General features: G+C 39.0%; 1 protein-coding gene across 1 annotated transcript in view; it reads left to right on the top strand.

Moving 5' to 3' along the window:
- The first annotated feature begins 3,842 nt into the window (after positions 1-3,842).
- USP7 (ubiquitin specific peptidase 7) overlaps positions 3,843-20,879 on the top strand; it is a 40,856-nt gene continuing 23,819 nt past the window's right edge. The window contains exons 1-6 of the mRNA XM_008633381.2: positions 3,843-3,946; positions 9,648-9,846; positions 11,244-11,382; positions 12,074-12,162; positions 12,885-12,993; positions 18,744-18,874. Of these exons, the coding sequence (XP_008631603.1) occupies positions 3,904-3,946; positions 9,648-9,846; positions 11,244-11,382; positions 12,074-12,162; positions 12,885-12,993; positions 18,744-18,874 (710 nt within the window). The 5' untranslated portion in view covers positions 3,843-3,903. The remainder of the gene's footprint in view (positions 3,947-9,647; positions 9,847-11,243; positions 11,383-12,073; positions 12,163-12,884; positions 12,994-18,743; positions 18,875-20,879) is intronic.

Raw genomic sequence — 20,879 nt, 5'->3', positions numbered from 1 at the left:
GTCATTGCATGGCAAGTTTATAGTTTCAGAGAATTTGGTTGGGTTTTTTTCCTTCTCTCCCTCGCTTTCCCCTGCAGCAATTGCCACAACCATTTTGCTTTCAGGCTTTCATCTCAACACATCAGTAACAGACTTAGTTAATGAGTGATAAGAAGTGTGCACCTGCAGAGTCATTTATATATAATCCAGTAATTTGTCTATGTAAGGTTGACTGACACTTCTTACCAGCTTCCCAAGCTGTGGTGTCACGCTTCAGTTTTGTTCCAGTCACATATCTCAGACTTATTTCAGCATTCATGATCTTTCAGTAACTAAGTGAAAGCTCTTTTTTTGCACAAACTAACATCTGAAATGTGTCTTCTTGGAAGTTGTCTTAACCTCCAAACTCAGAGACCCCCTTTAAACCCTTCAAGATGTATTTTTCATTTGTAACACAGTGCTATGGGCAGAGAGAAAATGGTATGTGATGTTAAATGTTTCAGAAGAAATTGTCATCACTATTTTTTTATGTTGCCTTGCATTCCTTTTTGTAACAAAAGAATATCTACAAAGGTTTATGTGTTGCATTTTGGGGAGGTGGAAAGCAAATGCTTACAAAACAGTCTTACAATGTCTACAGTTTTGCTATTGAAGGCTGTATTTATTTAATATTTTTCAGTAATGTATTTAAAGAGTTAAAAACATTTCCTATTCATAAGGTTGCTTTCCTATGCATAAGGTCCTTAATTGATGTGGTTTATGTTAACTTTCAGTTGATTCATAGACTGCATCTCAAATTTATTCCAGGGATATGATTAAAACTGGGCATTCTGATCTAGGAATGGACAGATGACATGACTGGCGTGATGTTGACACACTGTGGTTTAAGCTGCATTAAAGACAGCAGTGTATTAAGTAGTATGTGTGGTAGGAAGGTTTTCCTGGCCAGTGTGGACAGGTATTTTTTCCTCTTTCTTAATCCTGTAATGTGTAATTTGACTAAGTCTTTGGCATTGCCTCTGCTTGAGGCAAAGGAAAACATACTTCTTAATTAAATCTTGGTATGATTTTACAATTCTTTCCTATGAGCTCTTAAGGACAAGAGAGGAAAACACAAATTACTGGTTTTCAGTGCTCTAGTAGAAAATGTATTTTGTCATACTGCTTGCTAGTATATCTGTTGAAGAGGGATTGTGTTTTGTTTGTTTAAAGGATTAGTTGAATTTTATTAGCAGTTAAAAAGCTTCCTTTGTTCACAGAAGCCAAAAACATTGACTAGTGTTATCTGGTTTCCATATCTGAAAGCTGTATCACAAACTTTTTGTCTATATATGTCAGCAGAAGAAGCAAGGGCATTCATCATGGTTCATTTGTCTTACCACTAAACAGTATCTCTCAGAAGCTGTCTCTGTTTAAGTTGATTGCTATTGCTATGCTCTCTAACTCCTCATACTTTCAAAGGAGGTAGAGCAGTATCTCTTAGAAGCTCTTTATTTTCTTAGTTAAGGAGAGTTCTTTCCCCATGAAACACAGTGTCAACACTTAAATTCCCTGTTGAAAGAAAACATTGTATGTGCTTTTAATGAAAAATTGAACTATTCCTCAGGTGTTTGCTTCAGGTTGTTTCCAGATATTAAGTTGCACTGATGATAACTTTAGGAAGAATACTAATTAAAAAAAAACTAGTGTTAATTCAGTGTAAACAATTGTTGCATTTTGAGAACATGGTGTATGCTTCTAGATAGCAGTGACCCAGAGGACAGCTTTCTGTTTAGACCAGCCCGTGCTGTTAAAAAAGCGGGGGCGGGGCGGAAGGCAGGATGTAGAAATGGAGATCTTTCCTTCTCACTCTTGATTTTTATCATTTTTCCTGCTCTTGAGTTGCAGGAGTTCAAACCTGTCCCTCCATAATTTTGTTGTAGTAAATCTTTACTTTAACTTGCTGTTCCAATGCAGCATTGCCAGTGCCGATTGCTGCTGAGGGGGCCCCTGAGGCTCTACCACACCCGAGCTAATCTTCTGCAACCCTTTTTCTTACAAAGTCAAAACTTCAAGTCATACTTGATTTTGCTTTTGTTCTAAAACTGGGAGTTTAGAAAAGTGCACGTGTTGTCGTGGGTGCTGCACACTGTATGTTTCACAACAGCCCTTTCACTGGTACCTCAGTGAGATCTGCTGCACCCTAATAAGCTTCCAAAAGCCGTGTGTGAGCATTAAGTTCGTGATCTAGCATGGCTCTAATCCAGAAGTAAGTCCTTAACCGGAGCTGTTTCTGTCGTGCTGAGGGCAGAGGTTACTACTTGTGCGGATTTACTAGGAGAGTAAACAATCAGAATAGGAGTGCCGGGTGTGAAAGTATCTTCCTGTGTGCTGTGAATTGGAATGAGGCTGCAAAAGCATTTTGTGCTCTGAGGAGAGGGAGAACTCTGAAGCACTTGCTGACTGATCCTACTGCACTTCCCCCGTGGCTTATCCTACCTTTGTGCGAGCTCCTCCCTGGCTTTTGAAAGACTTGGGAGATAATCACACAGCGATTCCCGTTGTCGCTTGTGTTTGTCCCTTTTGCCCAGGAGAGATTCAGCTGCAATCTGGTGAGAAGGCAAATGTCCAGGGTAGTTGGCAGTTCTTGCAAACAGCCGGGCACCCCGGTCCGTGGGCACCCCGGTCCGTGGGCACCCCGGTCCGTGGGCACCCCGGTCCGTGGGCACCCCGGTCCGTGGGCCTCCCTGCGTGCCCGTGTGCAGTACGGAGCCGGGCTCTGTCCAGGGTGCTGACGGCTGAGGGCACAGCCAGGCTGCTGTGTTGGAGCTGGCATCGCGCTGTGTCCCTTGGGAATGGTTTCCCTCCTGTGCGGAGGTTACCTGCATCCCCAGGCAATAACTTGTGTGTAGCTTTTGGGTATAACACTATTCCTGGTTACACAAATCAGTGACCTTGGGACTTTTGGGGCATAGTAGAATATGTAAGTTAATAGCACGACTTGTATAGCAAGGAGAAACCTTGCTTTTAAATTAGTGTCTTTTAAGTAGTGCTTGTCCTTGAGATGGTTGTAAGGGCTTATAGGTTTTACAGTTTGATTATAAAACTCAGTTTGGTTTATCCAAGAATATATCCACTTTGTATAATCGTGCTGAAACTATCCACTGGCTTTTGGTGTGGAAGCAATGGAAGGAGGTGTTGTTCGGTTGTTGGAGGAATCAGGAAGGTGCTTGCTCAATCAAAGCAATGCATTTGAGAAATAGCGGGGTTTCAGTTCATTGAGTTGTCTCATATCTCTTGGTGTAGTGGCATTTACATGTGTAATGGTCACTGTAGCAAAACTTAATGGCAGTGATGGCTAGAAACTGGAAAATGTTGTATCTAAAATGTTCCTTGATCCTAAAGGATTTCCTTTCCAATTTTCCCTAAGTAAGATTTAAATCTTACCATTACATTAGATTAGAGGTTCAGGGTTTTTTTAAAAAAACCAGTAACACCGAAGAAGTCTTAAAGTAACTTACTTGTTTAGCAAGTCTGCTACTAGAAACTTGAATCTGTGTAAAAATGCAGAATGCAAGAAAAAGTTTTTATTTAATGAGATTTGATTATGAGATGCTGATTTTAAGGCCATTTGGAAACTTAAAAGTCAATTTGTGTTCTTTGTATCTGTACTCCACATTAATGTGGACTTTTTATTTCGTCTATAAATGTTCACCTATATGAAGAATTTTCATTAGACAAATACCAGTACAATTGTGGGGAAATAATTTAATTAAATACTGTTCTGTGCAAGTGTGCACCATTTGTGTGTCTCATAAGCATTACCTGAGACAAAAAAGTTAATTTCTGATTATTAAATTTTACGTACTTTTTGTTGTCTTAGCTGGAGATACAGATGATCCTCCAAGAATTACTCAAAATCCTGTCATTAATGGGAATGTAGCGATGGCTGACGGACATAACAACACTGAGGAAGACATGGAAGATGGTAAGTAAATATTTGATAAAATCCTGGTTTGTTTGGCTTCTTTGGTTTTATGATTTTGAGGAGAAAGTGGTCCATCTTACCTGTGTCCTGTGATCTGCAGCTCATTAAAAAATGAATCCCTTTGTAGTTATGGCTGCAGGTTTTCTGTGTAGGCATCCTTTTGACGTAGCTGTACAATAGGATTAGACTACTGAAGGTTTGGGATTTTTTTCTTGTACTCTTTCTAGGTACTCGTTTAAACTGCTGAAAGTGCTACTGTCCATTGTTATGTTTTGTGATGCAGCCCTTTAAAGGTGCTGCAGCTGGGCTTTGCTGAATAGTAATTTTATCAGTTACGCAATTCCTTCGGGGTGTTTAGAATCCTTATCTGTCCTGCTCTCTTGTCAGGTGGCAGCTGTGCTCTGGTTTTGTCTTTGTGTGGTAAGTCAGTGGTAACTATTCTGTTGATGAACATCTTTTGCCCTCAGTTCTGATGCCCACTTTTACTTGCAAAAGCAAAGGAAATATTATATATTAATGTCCTGTTAATAAAAGGGGACATGTGTTTTTGAAGTCTTTTTCTTGGTCCATTAAATGAAAATGAGGTTGTACAGTTTTTCTGTTACAGAAGATCAAATAGTTACAACTCCGGGTGTATTTAAAGAAACGTAACAAGTCTCTAATTCATTTAAATCTGTTATGTTTAGTGAGGAAAATGTGCAATGATATTTCTTTTCTTACAAGAGGATATGGGTAGGGACTGCTCATTTTCAAGAATGAAATAAAATTGAGTTGAGCGAAGGGAGACATCATATGAGTGGGATTTGTTCCATATTCCATGCTGTCTTGTGAGAGTACATTCAGGACTAGGCTTAAACATTTAGTTAGAGTTATGCAAAAATGTTGAGTGATTTTTTTCAGAAAAATTAGAGTTTGAGGTTAAAGGTGAAAACAGTGCTTACTTTCATGCATTCAAGGAACATAGAATACTGATAGCAAATAGTAATGTTCCATGAAGAGAATAGAGTTTAAATTCAGAACAAAAGCATCTCATGGTTGAATCACTTCTGTATTATTGGCAAAGATAAAGGTTTCGATGACCAGAGTCTCACAATGAAATAAAAATGAAGTCTCCTTAGCCTAAGAATTTTGTGTGATTACCTAATCTCATTCAGAGGGTTTTGATTTATTGCTCAGAGTAAATAGTTGTGCCTGAAACAGGGAATTCTGTTCTTATCAAAAGTTGTTACAGAAGATGTTAAATGTCTGTCAGGCCATGGTATTTAGAGGGTGGCAAGAGAAGATCCCATAGGTTGCCACCAACTGGCAAGAACAGCTCTGTTCAAGTTCTGTTGTTAGTGGTGATGTTTATAGGTAGAAAGCCTCATGGTGTTTGCTGTTGATATAACCAGTACATAACACATTGGTCAATTAGCAAAAAAATTTGTCCACTAGTTGGTCTGTATAGACTTGTACAAATTAGCTGATGAAAGCCAGGCTATATCAGGGCTGGCAAATAATCAGATATTCACCTCTTCATTTAGAATAACATTGACCCTTTAACCAAAAAACTACTGTGAACCTGTTTGTGTCAATTTCCAGCTGTTTGTCTCCTCTCAGAACTGGGTATGAAGGTGTTGCACTAGAGAGAAGTATCTGAACGCATTTGACAGAAGGCTTGTGAAAGCATTTTCCTGCCTTTGTGGCCTTCTAGCATGGCCAGGAGCTTTGGCCCTCTCTGCAGTGGGACATCCTTCAGGGTTCAAGTGTGATTATTAAGCAATACTCTTAATAGTTCCTCATTATCATATTTGAATAAAGGAGTGTCTGGCTACATCTCAGTGCTGCTACAGCTGTGCATTGACACAGATAGAAAACACTGTTATTGCAAAATGTTAGAGTTGCAGAAACATTCCTGAAGACTTGCATCACGTAAGTGGATGATGCCTCTCTTCCAAGTCTTGTAAATCAGATTAGTTGCTTGCTGTTGCATTATTTACACATCAGTGCAATTGCTCTCTTGCTATTTGTGCTCTTGCTAACCTGGTTTGCAGCATGATGTGCATGGGTAATGGACAGCTCAGAGATTCCAAAGACAGGGAAAAATGGGAGATACTGGCTTCTCTGATAAACATGCAGTTTTCCTTTGCTGTTACTCATAGCAAGGGTCATCAATCTGAGCTGATACTGAATGCATGAGGAGAATTTAGGTACCTCTTCAGCAAAATTAATGAGTTTAATGGTTCCTGTGAGAGAGGTGAACAGTAAGGTGAAAGGTTGATGCTTCCAGCTGGATCATAGAAATCAGCTTTCTGGTGATTTTCTGAGCTCAAGTAACTTTTGAGGTGATTTTGTTCTTCTAGCTTAGCACATAAAGAAATGACTGATAAGATTGGGGAAAAAAAAGTGTGGCTCTCATCCCCTTTGCTAGGCAACAGGCTGCAGGCATTGTGAGGCACAGGGAATGGGAGCAAGCAGTGGACCACCAGCAGGACTTTCAGATACGGCTGTGTTCTCTCAAGCGCTGTGACCAGTACCTGTTGTTGCTCTGTATGAAGTCTTAGCAATTAAAAAGGACCAGCTGAAGGACTGTGCTGTGCTTTGTATGGAGAATGACTTAAATGAACCAGACTTTAAAAGCTGGAATAGCAGCTTCTGCAAATAAAGTAAAAAATAATAAAAACAAGGCTCTGATCAAATTTTGTTTGCAAGTACATCAGTATTCAAAGCAACACATAGAATAAATTCTCTTAGAAGTTAAAGTTCAAACAGAAGGTCCCTAGCTAAACATAAACTCACAACTTTGCCATTACCTCCTGAAGTCTCATTTCTGTGAAGAATTGCAGAGGCAAGAAGGCTTTCAGAAGCATCAGTCTTAGCCGTATGCTGGTATTGCATGCTGTATTTGGATCATTATTAAAATATTCATAGAATATTCAGCCAGTTTCTCCATTAATAATTCAGGTTCAGAATATTTTAATAACCCCAGTGCACTTTAAAGGTAGCATCATTTACTAAGAGGATAAAGAAATCTGCTTTTCCCAGAAGTATAAACATTTAAATATGTGTTTCAGTCTTAAAATGGATCATATTCAGTATTTGGATCTGTGGTTTGAAGGATCTTTGTTCCATGAAGATGCTGAATATAACATTCATCACATCAATGAAAAAATCTTTTCCACATAGCAAAGACAGTCCATTGCATGTAACTTCTCCAAGTATTGTCAGTGGGATCAGTCCTTTCTAACTTGTGTTCAGTTTGTAGTTCAGGGATTCGTAAAAGTCTCACTTGCCAGTCACTGCTAAATTATCCTCCTGCCAGCTGCAGTCTGTAACTGGAATCTGGAGGACACGTTCATGATGGCAAAAAAAGGCTTTATTTATTGACATACTCAAAATAATTGTCACATTTGCTATGTAAACTTCTTTTTCTAGTAAAATTCCTCTTTTAAATCATTACACTTGCGAAGAGAGAAATGGGCTTACTGGAAAGAAAGGAAGGTTGTTATTTTTAAAGAAGCTTCTATTTTGGGGTTGACCTGTGTTACGAGGCTGCATTTTTATGGAGCAGTTACTCGTGATTGCTCAAATATTTTACAAGGAAGAGTTCCCATTCCCTGGTGAGCTCTCATGCACAGGCTTTCCTGAAAAGAAATCAAGAAATACAGGCAAACTTTCTCTGAAGCCTCTGCAGATGCAGCGTGGGCTGCGTTTTTTAGCTGACACTGTAGCAGCACTGCTGCATCCTCGTGCTGAAGTGCTCTGAAAGCTGCATCAAAGGAGGCAGAAAGCAAACTTGGCTCGTTTTTTGGAAGCTCAGACTGAGCCCAGAAGCACTGATCATGATTGTGAGTAGGGAGGTGGCCTCAAGTTGGTTTGAGATACATGTGATGCAAGACTGATTTTAAATTTTTAAGTATGTTACAGATTTGTTTTATCCTGGCTGCAAATCAAGTTAGAGCTCCTCTGTCTGCAGCCTGCCAGGTTCTTGGGTGTAGAAGATCAGCTCTTCACTCTGTCAACAGGCAGTGAGTAGTGAAACTGGGAAGAGAGCAGTTTTTAAGTAGGTGACAGACCGCTATTTAGCTGCACTTGCAGGTAGGGAAAAAAGAGAGAGTAATCCTTTGAACTCCTAAGTTACTGAGGAAGCTGACAGCACAGGGCAACACGAAGGTCTTTGCACTAGTAGAGGGGACAGGAAGCTGGTTTGGGCTGTAGTACCTTCAAGAGACAATTGGACTGCTTAGGGCTGCCGGGCCATACACAAAAAAATCCTCTGTGTTGCAGTTCAGGAGTAGGAAACTGCTTGAAAACTGCTTCACAAGGGAGAAGAATGAAATCTGTCATAGCTCCCTGGCAGTTGTGGATAAAACTTGGTAATTTTCAGTATGAAGTGTATAATCTTTACACTGTTACATTGTTGTAATCAACAGTGTTTCATTTTTTAAGTAAGGTAGCAATCAGGACTCACCTGTGTTTTGAAAAAATGATTCAGCCGCTGTCTCTGGTGCTGTGCCAAGCTGAGTAAACGACTGCTGTCCGTGTACGGAAAGAACACTTTTATTGTGCTGTGCTCCTTGTCACAATTTCACAATCCGATTTCTGGCTTGGTGGTGTTGTCCCTCAGTGCTCTTTGATTTCAGGTGTCACTGCATGTGTCACACACCTTCAGTTGTGCATCCCCCATAGGTGCAGTGAGAACAGCAGGGTGACCATGGGTGCTGCGTGCTGCCCTGCGTGCCTGTCCAATCTCCTTACAGCCTAGCAGCATTCAGTGTTACATGAATGTCAGACTGGAACCATGGAAAAGGAGGGGAGTATCTTGTGCATCCCTGGCCTGTAGAGTTGTTGGGATAAGTTTCAGGCTTTTTCTCCCTGAGTGCAATATGAGGCGTGTCACAATAGAGAGAGCCTGGTCTTGCGCCTTGCTGAAACTGTCGCAGTCTCCAGCACCCTGTTATAGCTGTGTACTACAGAAGCAGAGCAGATTGTGGTAGGTGAAGAATTGGGTATGTGGGAAGAAGGCAAAATTACTTTAATCGTGTGTGTCAAAATAAGCTCTTTAAAAAAAAATAGTCTTGTTTAATTACGTGCTAGACCACTAAAAATCTCTGAAGTCTTTGCATACCAAAAAGAATACAGGACCCCATTCTTGAGCTAATTTTCGGCAAACTGATATGATTTTACAAAAATCCAATGACCAACCTGTGGCATTCATCTGTTCTAAAATACACTGTTGCAAGCCAAAACCAACTAAATGGTGACATGATATCAACAGGGCATTTGAACAGATTGTCAAATTCCTTTGTGCATATGGGTTCATGCAGGGAACTGACTTAAACTGGGCTGTAGAGATGCTACACAACAAGAAGAGTTAGAGTGGGCTGTGATTTAGTTGTAAAGCATTTGATGTCTCTGTCTTGCTGCATCTGCTGCTTTAGAAGAAACTGGAGTGGTAACAAATCCTACTGCTAAAGAAGCATTTAAGGAAATTGTGTACAAAAGGGACACGTCTTGCAGTGCCCTGTTTGCCTGAATGGAGTTGCAGTGTTTTTCAAAATTAAAAAATTGGAATGTCAGTAATTAAGTAGTTCACTGGGATGGGGATGTTCTTGTTCCTTCCAATATCCCACCACATGAAACATGCTCATGTTAGATGATGTTGGCCATCTTGGAGTGAAGAACATGAGGTGTTTCAAACAATTGTGTGTGTGTATTACAGATACAAGTTGGCGATCAGAAGCAACATTTCAGTTTACAGTCGAACGCTTCAACAGGTTGAGTGAGTCAGTCCTCAGCCCTCCCTGCTTCGTGCGGAATTTGCCATGGAAGATCATGGTTATGCCGCGCCTCTACCCGGACAGACCACACCAAAAAAGCGTAGGATTCTTCCTTCAGTGCAATGCTGAATCTGATTCCACGTAAGACCCCTTTAATTATTGTACAAGTCCTCGCTTGATACTGGTTAATCTATTGCAAGAAATACAAACATCTACAAAAAATACTTCGCCTTGCTTTCTGCAAGAGGAGAGAATTCTTGCAAGGGCTTGAGTCCCCTTTATCCCCCACCTTTCTAAATCTCAAAGTGTAAGAATAATCCCCTCTTTAGGATGAGCTAAAATCAGCTTGTGTAACTAGAAATTTTTGGTAGAATTTAGATATATGCTTGCTGAAGGAGAAGTCCTTGACTGACAGTTTTCTTGGCATGGAAAAAGTTCTGGGTTTATTTCAAATGAAAGTGGAGCTTCTCTAACCATGCCAAGCTATAAATGCTGCCCTGTGAAGCGTGTGAACAGGTAACTGCTACCAGTGCAGGCAGAACAGGGCATGAGTCCTCTCTTTAAGTGGAGTTCATCACTCATCCAGCAAGATCTGAACACATGTGTGTTCTTGGAGTCCTGCATGCAAATCAACATTGGCTACCTTTGACTGCTTTTGTAAATAATAGAAAAAATTTAAAAAATAACTACAAATTTCTGGGCCATTCCTGTAGCTTATCTAGGAAGAGTGCAGACCTCTCAGGTGTCCTTTCCAATAGGGTAACTCCCATTCTGACACTGAATCTCACAAAGCTTGTTTACTCTGAATAATAAGTTGCATTTCTTCATTGTTTTTATGATTTAGAGGTGAGTGCTCAGGGCAGAATGTAAAGAAAAAGTTTTAAGTATATTAACAAGTCACAGGGCATGATTCACATCCTAGTATTTACAGAAAAAGGACAATGTGATCTTCAGAAGTACCAACCAAGGTGCAGCTGGTGGAGCTGAGCAAGCATCAGTGTCACTGCATGAGACAGTGACAGGACTTTGTCTGAGCTGGTATCCAGACTGATTGCCTTGCACGAGTAGGGTGGTTTGGAACACCAGTGGTCATGAAGAAGTGCTGCTGAGACAATTAGTGTTGGGGAGTTTACCTTCTGGGAAAAAGGGTAGAAGCTCCTCCTCCTCTCCTTACCAAAGGCTGAGACCTCCCACTCTGTAGACACCAAGGGTACTTGGAGTTGGCCTGTCCATGTGCAGTGAGGTTGATCAGAACTAACTCATGTGGGAGAGCCGTCAGTTTCTTAAACCAACCTGCAAGTCACTGACACACTTTCTTGTCAACACTGTTGCCATAAGAAAATCTCCATTCCTGGTTCATAACGTGGCTTCAGAAAGCCCCAGAGGTTCATGCCCTCAATAACAATTAACATCTAAAAAGGAAAAAAAAGCCGGTGTGTGAAAGTAATGTGCCAAAAATCCCTAACAAAAAAAATTACGTAACAACTATAAAAAGCTTGATTTTGAAAGAGTTTCAAGTGTTTCTTCTGTATTTATAGGTCATGGTCCTGTCATGCACAAGCAGTTCTCAAGATAATAAACTACAAGGATGATGAAAAATCATTCAGTCGTCGTATTAGTCACTTGTTCTTTCATAAGGAGAATGACTGGGGCTTTTCTAACTTCATGGCCTGGAGTGTAAGTAATTGGACATGTATTAGTTTATGTTAGATAGGAGCAGTTTTGTACTTGTACTCCTGCATACTGAGATGCTGATAGCAAGGGGGTTTTTTCCCCAAGCTGTTACTTTTTTCTATCATTGCTGTAGATTTCTTTTCAATTTCTTACTGTATTAATTTGATTTTTATAGAGTGCTTTTACTTATGTTGTAATTTAAATATTCCTTCATTATTATTTTCTGTCTATCTGAGTGCTTGTGTTTTGTTTTCACTTTGTGAAAGTCAATGACATTCTGGAGCAACATACATTTGCTTGCATTTCCATATGTTCTTTGTGTATGTGTACAAATATTTAATGCCCTAATAATATTACTGAGGTTTCTCTTGAATTGTGACAGTTTTTTAAGCATTTGCAAAGATTTTGGAATATGGTCTAGAAGAACTAGAACATTTGATTACCAACTCTTATTACCAGCTTATATCATTGAAAACTGAAAAACTACTGCAAAATCTTAAAAGGCAACAACAAGTTTCCTGCATTGAGACACTGAAAAAGAATTTAAATGTAGCAAGCTGACAAACAGCTGCTTTGGTGTTCTTCAGTTTATTATTACTGATAGCTCAGGCTTGGAAATTAGGAAGCAATGTCTAACTGAATGCTTCGATGCGTGTTCCACTTCTCATGTTCCTGTGTCACTCCTGTTTTACAGGAAGTTACTGATCCTGAAAAAGGCTTTATAGAAGAGGACAAAGTTACTTTTGAAGTCTATGTTCAAGCAGATGCTCCACACGGAGTAGCGTAAGTATTTTTGATTAAAAACAAATCAATATTCAAAATTCTTAATTCTAGTATTTTTATGTTGCTTGAGATGATTCAAGTATTTTGTATTATTGCCATTTGTAGCTCCCATCAGACATTCTCACTTTGTCACTACTAATTGATGAATTCTCACATGGCAATATTTTCATAGCTGCATAGAGATTTTTTATAGCTTAAATTTCTGTTTGCACAAGTCACCAAAATGTTGTGGAAACTCAGCTTCTGTGTGAGTTGGTTTGTGATTCAACACCTCTGCAGTTCTGGCCCGAGCATTTGTGGTGTGGGAGCTGATGGGGTTTCAGGTGCAGCCAGGTGGCTCTGCTGTCTAACCTGCCTTGGTTTGCAGTTGTTGTAAAACTGCTTCATCTCAGTTGTTCCCCTTCATGGCACTTGTAAACAACGGGGCTGTACAGAGGTGCAGACTTGCCCCTTAAAAGTACAGCTCTGAGTTCCACAGCTCTCTCATAGGACATAATTTTTCTGCCATATAGAACATATTTCTTTAAAAAGTAATAAAATCACTAAGCATTTCATTGCAAAGACTGTTGTTACTGGCAGGCAGTAATGAAGTGTAGTTTATTTGAACCTTCAGTAGCAATGAAGAGTAGCTGGTATCTACCAGCAGCAGTACCTTAGAACAAATACTCTTTATTATTGGCAATACAGAACTCTCTTGGTTTCAACCACAAACTATTTTCCAGGTGGGATTCAAAGAAGCACACAGGATATGTTGGCTTAAAGAACCAGGGAGCAACTTGTTACATGAACAGCTTGTTACAGACTTTATTTTTCACAAATCAGCTACGAAAGGTAAGTAATACATGAAAGAACATGAGATTGTAACATTGGCTGTTCTACTTAGCATTTATAAATGCTTCAAAACAGAGCTGTGTGATCCTTCTGCCTCCTTTATCCTTTCAGAGGAGTTGTGACTTACATGGTCATGCATGCCGTACTGCAGGCAGAGTACAGGAAGCTCCCTTTTGTAGTGTGTGGAACACAAGCTTTTGTCTTTTGTGGAAGCAGGCAGAGCACCTGCAGAAGACCTGAGCTTAGGCGGTGTTTCTTTGACTGTATTATGTGCTAATATTGCTAGGAATTGCTGGGGGCAGGAGAAGGAGTTTAATCTTGCAGATAAAAGATGGAAGTAATTTCCCTTTTTTGAAATAGTTAAAATAGGGAATTATGGCTTCTCAGCCCATAAACAATGCACAAAAATACGCATTTGCTCCATCTTGAAATTCATGTTATGCAGCAGAATTTTTTGTTATTATGATTGCCATCCTTATAGTGATGGAAAGCATTGTATTTTCAGTAGTTTAAACACTGAATTTTATATTTACTTTAGTAATATTTTTTGTTTACTGTAGATGTTATTTCTTTGCTGGAAAGAACTTCTTTGAATACCTTTTAATAAATGTCTCATCCAAAGCCAGAATAAAATAACTAGATAATGTATAATTTTAAAACAGTGCAGTGCCCTCACTGGGATTAAAAACAGAAGTGATGACTTGATATTGGAGGTGGTGATCTAGAAGAGGGGATGTACTGGGAGAAAAAAATAACTTGGAACTATTCAGTGTATTGGAGTGTCCTATTGATCCTAATTCATCCTTGTGTGCATTTCTGCACTTACTCTCTGTCTCTTGATGAAAATGAACTGTTCTAACTTGGGCTTTCTCTTGTGTAGACTAGTTGTTGCTGTTCAGTTAAGCTTTCTTTTCCCTTTCCAATGTACCTGCTTTCCACTGCCTTTAATTTCCCACCATGTTATTATTTATATCCCTGTGGCCTGTAAGTGTCCCAGTTGGCATTTGTTTTCTGTCTTTGCAATGTGCAATGTGCTGTTTACTCTGAAGTGCTGCAAAAAAACCAGCACTTCATACTCCAGTAGAATGTAAGTGAGATCTTACCAATGCCATGGACAAGAGATAAACACTTGTCTTGTTTTACATGATGCACCTGTTTTGTTTCTTTTTTGCAGGAGGTATAATTTACTCATTCAGTTTATCACTCATTATAAAGTCTGTTCTTTCTGCTCAGCACTCAATGTTTGTGCATTTTACTTTTTTGGACAACTTCACTTTGCTTGAGAGAAAGAAGTGTTTTTGTAATAGCTCCATCTAATGCAATTGAGTAGCTTGCTCAAGATTGTCTTGTAGTCACTAAATCAGTATGTACCATGAGGTAGTGAAGAAGAAATTCTTTTTGTAATACAGATTGGTTTCAGCTGAACTAATCTTACCAGGCATTCCCCTGCACTTCTTCCCCAGCCCCAAAATAAATAGCAGCTTTTAGAGTCTCTTAATATCTGGCTAGTGACCATATGAGGAAACTTAATTTACTGAAGTTGGTAGCTGCAGCTTCCTTTATGGAAGTGTTCCTGGACTCAGCTGGTATACCCAATTCCTTGCTCATTTCTCAGGCTTTCAGAGCCCCTCCAAACAGAACAGATGACAGTGGCAGTTTTAGACAGCTTTAGCACTCACTTGGCATTGGTACAGATCAGGAAGAATCAGGAATTGCCTTGTCTGGAAAAAGTATTATTTACATTTTTGTTTTCACTTTGACCAAACTCGTTCCTCTTAAACCAAAGTAAAATGAAACGTGCAGTATCCTTGGTTTGCTTCTCACTGTTTCCATAATTTCTGTGAATCCTCCTTCCTTGGAAGAAATAATGATTTCTGTTGCTGTTACTTAGAGCTTTGTTCCCAGAGAAGCTGCTGTCAGGAGCAGAGCTGGGGAAGCAATGAACAATAGCAAAGGCAGGCACGTACCTATGGAAAGTCAGGCCCTGGGGAAGCGTGGGTGAGGATTGATGGAGAGGTCCTTTCTTCTCTGCTCTGCTTCCAGATAGCAGATAGGAGGTTCTTGGGGGTTTGAAACGAGACCTCCCCTTTAAGCAACAAGGTGGCTTTAGTGGTAGGGTATAAAGAAAGGAACTTTCACATTAGAGCATATTGTTATTTGTTGTTTGTGACTGATAATCTCTGCTTAACTGCAGTCCATGTAGGCAAGAGGCAGTGGTGACTTCCAGAGGGATCCAGGTTTGATCCTGGGGTCTGTTACCTGAGTTGTCCCAGAACTGTCTTTAGTGCCTCCAGCTTGTCCGTGCTTGTGGCTGCATTCAGTCCATTTGGGAACTTCTTGCTGGTTCCCTTGAAAAAGTCCCTACAACTCATGAGAGCGTTGTAGAATGGTGATAGACTACATTAAAATACTAAGTACTGGTCCATTTCTTCCTGGCTCTCCTAAGGTTATGCAATATATTTTACCTAACCTTGGAATTTAGTGCACAGTATTTTCTTCCCTTCTTCAAGTAATTCCTGGCTTTAAGCAATGTGTTCAAAGTTACCTGTACCATTCTTTTATTATATAAATATCTAAAATTTTTCTCATATCTGTCAGTATGCCTATACATACTTATCCCTCTTTTGTATTCATTTCCTGAGGGAATTTCTCAGGTGTTAAATTAAGAGACCTTGCTTTTTTGAGTGTATCAGAATGCCTCACTCCTTTATCTTGAGGTCAGGCTTTCAGAATTTGGGAGGGTAAGGCATAAAAATAAAGGTTTGAAGAGGATAATACTTAAAAAGTGGTAGAGTGGAGAAAAACTTAGATAAATGAGCTCCAATATTACCTATATACACAAACAGAATGAAGAGCCAAGAAAGGCTGTGTTAAATGTCTGCTTTGTCATAACACATGTAGAACTTCCAGAGAAATAAGACTGGTGTTTTTATTCAATGACAGCTGGAATGTAGTGATTATAAGTAAATTGTAAATTATTATTGGAATATTACTTGAGAGATATAGGAAGGGAATTAATTGTCCAGATGGTATATGAGAAAAACATGGAAAAAAAAAAAGGAACTAAAGGCAAAGGATTTAATTTTGTTTAATTGTCAAGGTATTCTGAGTTCCAGTTTATGCATTTTTGATGGAAGAGTCAATCACTATGTTGATTTTTAGCCTGCTGTAAGTTTAGCATTTTAGTATTTATTTTTGAATGTATCAGCAGTGACTATATTTGCATTTTTTCATTACTTGATTTTCACACCCTGTTTCTATTTGTTTAAACATAGCAAGTGTCGATATATATTTTTTTTTTAAAAAAAGAATTTATAAGATATTCAAAGAAGTTAATAGGGGCTGGTGATAGAGATTCGGAAGATTTGAGACTTGATTGTTGAACTGTTTCTCTTTCTACCTTTAGCCAGTGACACCCACTCTTAAAAAGGTTCATAAACCAGGTACAGGAGGAGGTTTAAAGTTGACTCTTCAGCATGGCGACTTGTTTTGATGTTCATATTTTAAAGCAAGAAATAATTTTTGCTTGTGAAATCAGAGGTATAAGCCTAGCTAGTGAAATTTGAATTGGAGTTTGCCCAGATTGATCTGGTTAACTGGGATTCTGCATTTGGATGATAAACATAAAGCAATTGGAAATTATTTACTTCATTAGCTTACTTGAATTGCTTTGAAGCTGAATGTTCTGATCTTAGGATGGAAATTTCCATAATCAGGGTCCAGCTTTACATTAGGATGTATGGAGAGGTGGTGGGATCTCCATTCCTGGAGATGCTCAGAATTTAACTGGATCTGATCCTGAGCACCTGGACCCCACTCTGAACTTGGCACCTGTATGGGCAGGAACAGAGATCAGAACCTACAGAGTTCTCTTCCAGGCTGCATCACCATAAACTCTTGAAGCAGTGCTTAACACATTAAAAAAGTTGAAGGGTTATTGAGTTTCAACAGTTAAAACCTGTTGCCAGTGATAAAATTGAAGATGCTCTTTTCTTCAATTTATAAAATTTATAAAAGCAGTTTAAGCAAATCCCAAAGTAGAGCAAAAGACTTTTTTTATTGTTGCCATTAGGGTGAGGTTGGGCTATTGTTCTTAAAATTACTCTAACAAAGACTTCTGTTGACTGTCCTTCAGAATATAGTTGATGATAAATTTCAGGTAATTTTTATTAACGTTTCCTTTCTGTATGTGTAAGTACTACTAACAGTGTAGCTTGCAACTGAGTAGAAATAAAAATTGGAAGTTACTGGTGTTCATGATTCTGTTTTAGGTCATCTCTATTAACTGGTAACTTCTGAAAATTAAATTAAAAATTTTAAAGATACAGTCACATGAATTATCATATTACTTTACAGTTGCTTAATTAACCATTGTTTTTTTTGTCAGAATATCAGGAATTTGCTTTCTTTATGAAATTATTTCTCTTATTTCATCTTACTGCTGTAGATACTCTGATCACAGTTTCTTTATTCTTTGAAGTATTTCTGTTGCTGTACTTTTGGAAAATGTAGTGGATCCTCAGAATTGGAATAGAAAACGGGCCTGTCAACTTTTTAGGAACTTCTTTTGCTGTTTTTCTTTTCTTTTTTGCCACAACCTTGTGTTCTTTTTCTATTAGCATTGTCTTCATCTAGTGCTTGTCCCATCTGATTCCCATCACTCTGAGCTGTCCTGTAGCAGTGACTGTGTTTGCCCAGCAATTCCCAGCTGCCTGCTGGAAGTGCTACCCTTGCTCTATATTTAGGGAACTGAAGTCCAGGGTAAGTTAGATGTGCTGCACACCTCTGGAATTCAGGCTAATGCACAAACTGAGGGAGAGTCACTGAGGTCCAGTTCAGCACTTCACTCACAGAAATGGATTGTTCCCTGTTGTTTCACAGGAAAAAAATTCAGGTGGCAATTTTTCTGTTTTTAACAGGTTATTTTCTCATATGCTACTTAATATTGGGGTCCTTTTTAGTTTCGTTTGTTGCCTAATCTCCTTACAGGGTTGTCTGTTTCTTTTTATTATTTATGCTTCTTAAATGAACATCTCCCTGTAAATACCTTTTGTTTGCTCTTCCTTGTCCCTAGATGTATTGATGTACACTTCTTAAAAAGTAAATCTCATTTCAATGACTATTGAACTCTTAATCCCTGTTTGGTCTATTTGTGTAATTTCTCTGTTCTCAATCCTTCACAGATCAGTATAATCAGTGAATTGAATTGTTAAGCTGTTTATTTGCTGGACAGTGATGACGTTAAGTAGGAATGAATGTATCGGGAGCTCTCAGAGCTTCCTCTGACATCTTTCTCCATGTGGGCCATTTCTGTTTTCGTTCACTTGTTGCCCTTTATGGTTTCATGTGGTTGCTTTTTCACAATACCAGTTATTTTCAAAAGTCTGTAGTATTGACTGGTATATCTGGTCCTACTGTGATGATTGCGCAGACATACCAGGCATGAGAGTTATTTGAAGGTGTTAAATGCTTTAGTGCATTTACTGTTCTAGGCTGGAATAAGGGAACTATTTAGATAAAATAACCATGAATGGAATCTGTTGTTCACATCTTTCTAACCACTGTGCTCTAAGAAGAGTTGTTCCAGACAATTAACATTTTTACACTACAGTACAAGATTTTTTTTCAGACTTTTTTGAAGTGTTGATTAAATTGAGTTCTATGAAGGAAGTCACTGAAGAGGAAAGAATGCATTAAATAGGATGAGCAATAAACTTTTCTGATACTAATTGAACTAAATGCTTTTTCAGGCTGTGTACATGATGCCCACAGAAGGAGATGATTCATCCAAAAGTGTTCCTTTAGCATTGCAAAGAGTGTTTTATGAGCTGCAACATAGTGACAAACCAGTTGGAACTAAAAAGTTAACAAAATCATTTGGGTAAGTTTCAGAAACTTGCACTATTTATTGGGCTTTTGCAGGCTTCATAAAGCTTTTCTTTAAAAATGTTCTATTTTAATAAGGTTATTTTTAGAGAGGTGCAGAGAAGTGTTAATATAACATGTTAATTGTTATTATTGTTAATTGTTAACTTTCTGTAGTTGACTTGGATAGGTTTTTATTTGTAGCCAGTACTAAGGACAGCTGATCCAAAAGTCAGTTTTTTTGTGGGAAGGGGAATGGTACAGAAACAGAGCTGTTAATAGCAGGGTTATAATTTATCTGTTACTTGAACATTGTGTGATGAATTTGACTTAAGTAAAATTCAGAACAAAACAGTTGTTGAAACATTGCAGTTCATGCATTGATAATATCTTTTTAAAATGGAATCTGTTTTAGATTTAGTGCAATAGCAGTAATTTGCATGTCCATGTTGTACATTGTTGGCTGCTGTAACATTTTCTTACAACATATCAAAGTCACAAGTTAGGACAGAAAAACTAACATTAGCATAACCTTTACAGGTCTTCTCTTTGCATGTGCTGTAAGTGTGGAGTAGGATTTTATTAAAATCTGTTCTAAAATACTGGATTTTGTATTACTTTGTCTCACTGTAGGTTAGTCTTGTAGTAATATTGACAAGCACTGTTTTAGTTCAAAACACATTAGGGAGTTTGTATCATCTTTTCCACACAGCTGTCCTCTGTGTTCATCCTGCGTCTGCTGCTACAGCCTGTAGTGGTGCTCTGTCCTAGAAACACTCTTTGTAACCTTGTGTCTTTGCAACCTTGACTTTTCCCCCTTTGGGGAATCTTAAAGGGAAATCAGTAGCCTCAGTGTTGTCTGTTTATCTGACCATACCCTCTTCCTACTAGCACACTGTATATTTAGTTTATCAGTGCTCCTGCTGTCCCGTTACATTGGAAGGACTTGGTGATAGAGTAAAATTTCATCTTCACTTAAGATCCCAACTGTGTCATATTCAGTAGCATGAAGAGACCTTTCCCAAGGGTGTTGCAGATGCTTAAATGTATATCCAAACCAGCAGGGCTTTAAAAATGTGTTCATGCCTGCTTTTGTTCTTGGGAAGGAGTTTTAGAATGTGTTTGAAGATTTAGGTTTTCCTCTTCCCTCATCATTGAATCAGAGAGGGGTTTTTGGCCTTGTGGGCCCTACCTAGATAGATGCTGGTTAGGGTAGTACTTTTTACTGAGTGTTGTGAATTTCTAAGTTTGACCTCTTTAAGTAGAAAATGATGCCATGTCTGAAGGGGCCCTTCTTTATCCTAATTTTAGTGTGTGACCTTTTTCTTTGGTTTGTCCTATGAGCTGACTAGTGTGTAAAGCCTAGAGAGTTCAGGGCATTATTTTCTATTCTTAATTATCTGACAAGTCACTTGATTCAGCTTGTTTAAGTGTGGACCCCGCACAGTTGTTGGCACACTTTGGAGATTAATTTGCTGCCGTGTGACAGTGGGGGTGAGTCACTGAGAAGAGAGTGTGAGGGAGGATAAAGTCAGCACTGCTCCTGGTCACCCTGGTGCTGGTTCCAGGGCCAGGGTGGAACATCCCACTGAAGCTGGAGCCTACAGTCAACAGAGTTTATTTTCTACAGTTGGGAGTGGTGACTGCTGCTAAAAAAATTGTCAGAGACTTAGAACTTAAAAGTTTTCTTGAGTTGAAGTTACAGTTCTCACAGGAGTATTTAATGCTGGAGCTAGAAGCATGTTACTCTTGTTTTATTGAAGGCAGAAGTGCTGAACACCCTTGCTGCTGTGTGGCATGCTGGCTAGAAGGCATTTAGAGCCTGCTGCCCTTACCCCTGCTTTCACACAGTGTGTTTGCACATGGACCGTTCAGAAAGCTGAATGCCTCCTTGGAGTTACTGCATGCCCAGGATTAACTGTTTAGATGAGCACAAAGGAGCCAGTCTTTCCTATAAATCCATTTGCTTCCTTTCCTGTGCTGAAATAATCCCTAAATGATACTTGACTGCACCTGAAGTG

This window comes from Corvus brachyrhynchos, unplaced genomic scaffold, assembly GCF_000691975.1.
Source record: "Corvus brachyrhynchos isolate BGI_N302 unplaced genomic scaffold, ASM69197v1 scaffold5, whole genome shotgun sequence".
NCBI classification, from domain to species: domain Eukaryota; kingdom Metazoa; phylum Chordata; class Aves; order Passeriformes; family Corvidae; genus Corvus; species Corvus brachyrhynchos.
The sequence above is the reverse complement of the archived record's forward strand: the minus strand, read 5'-3'. Positions and strand labels throughout refer to the sequence as shown.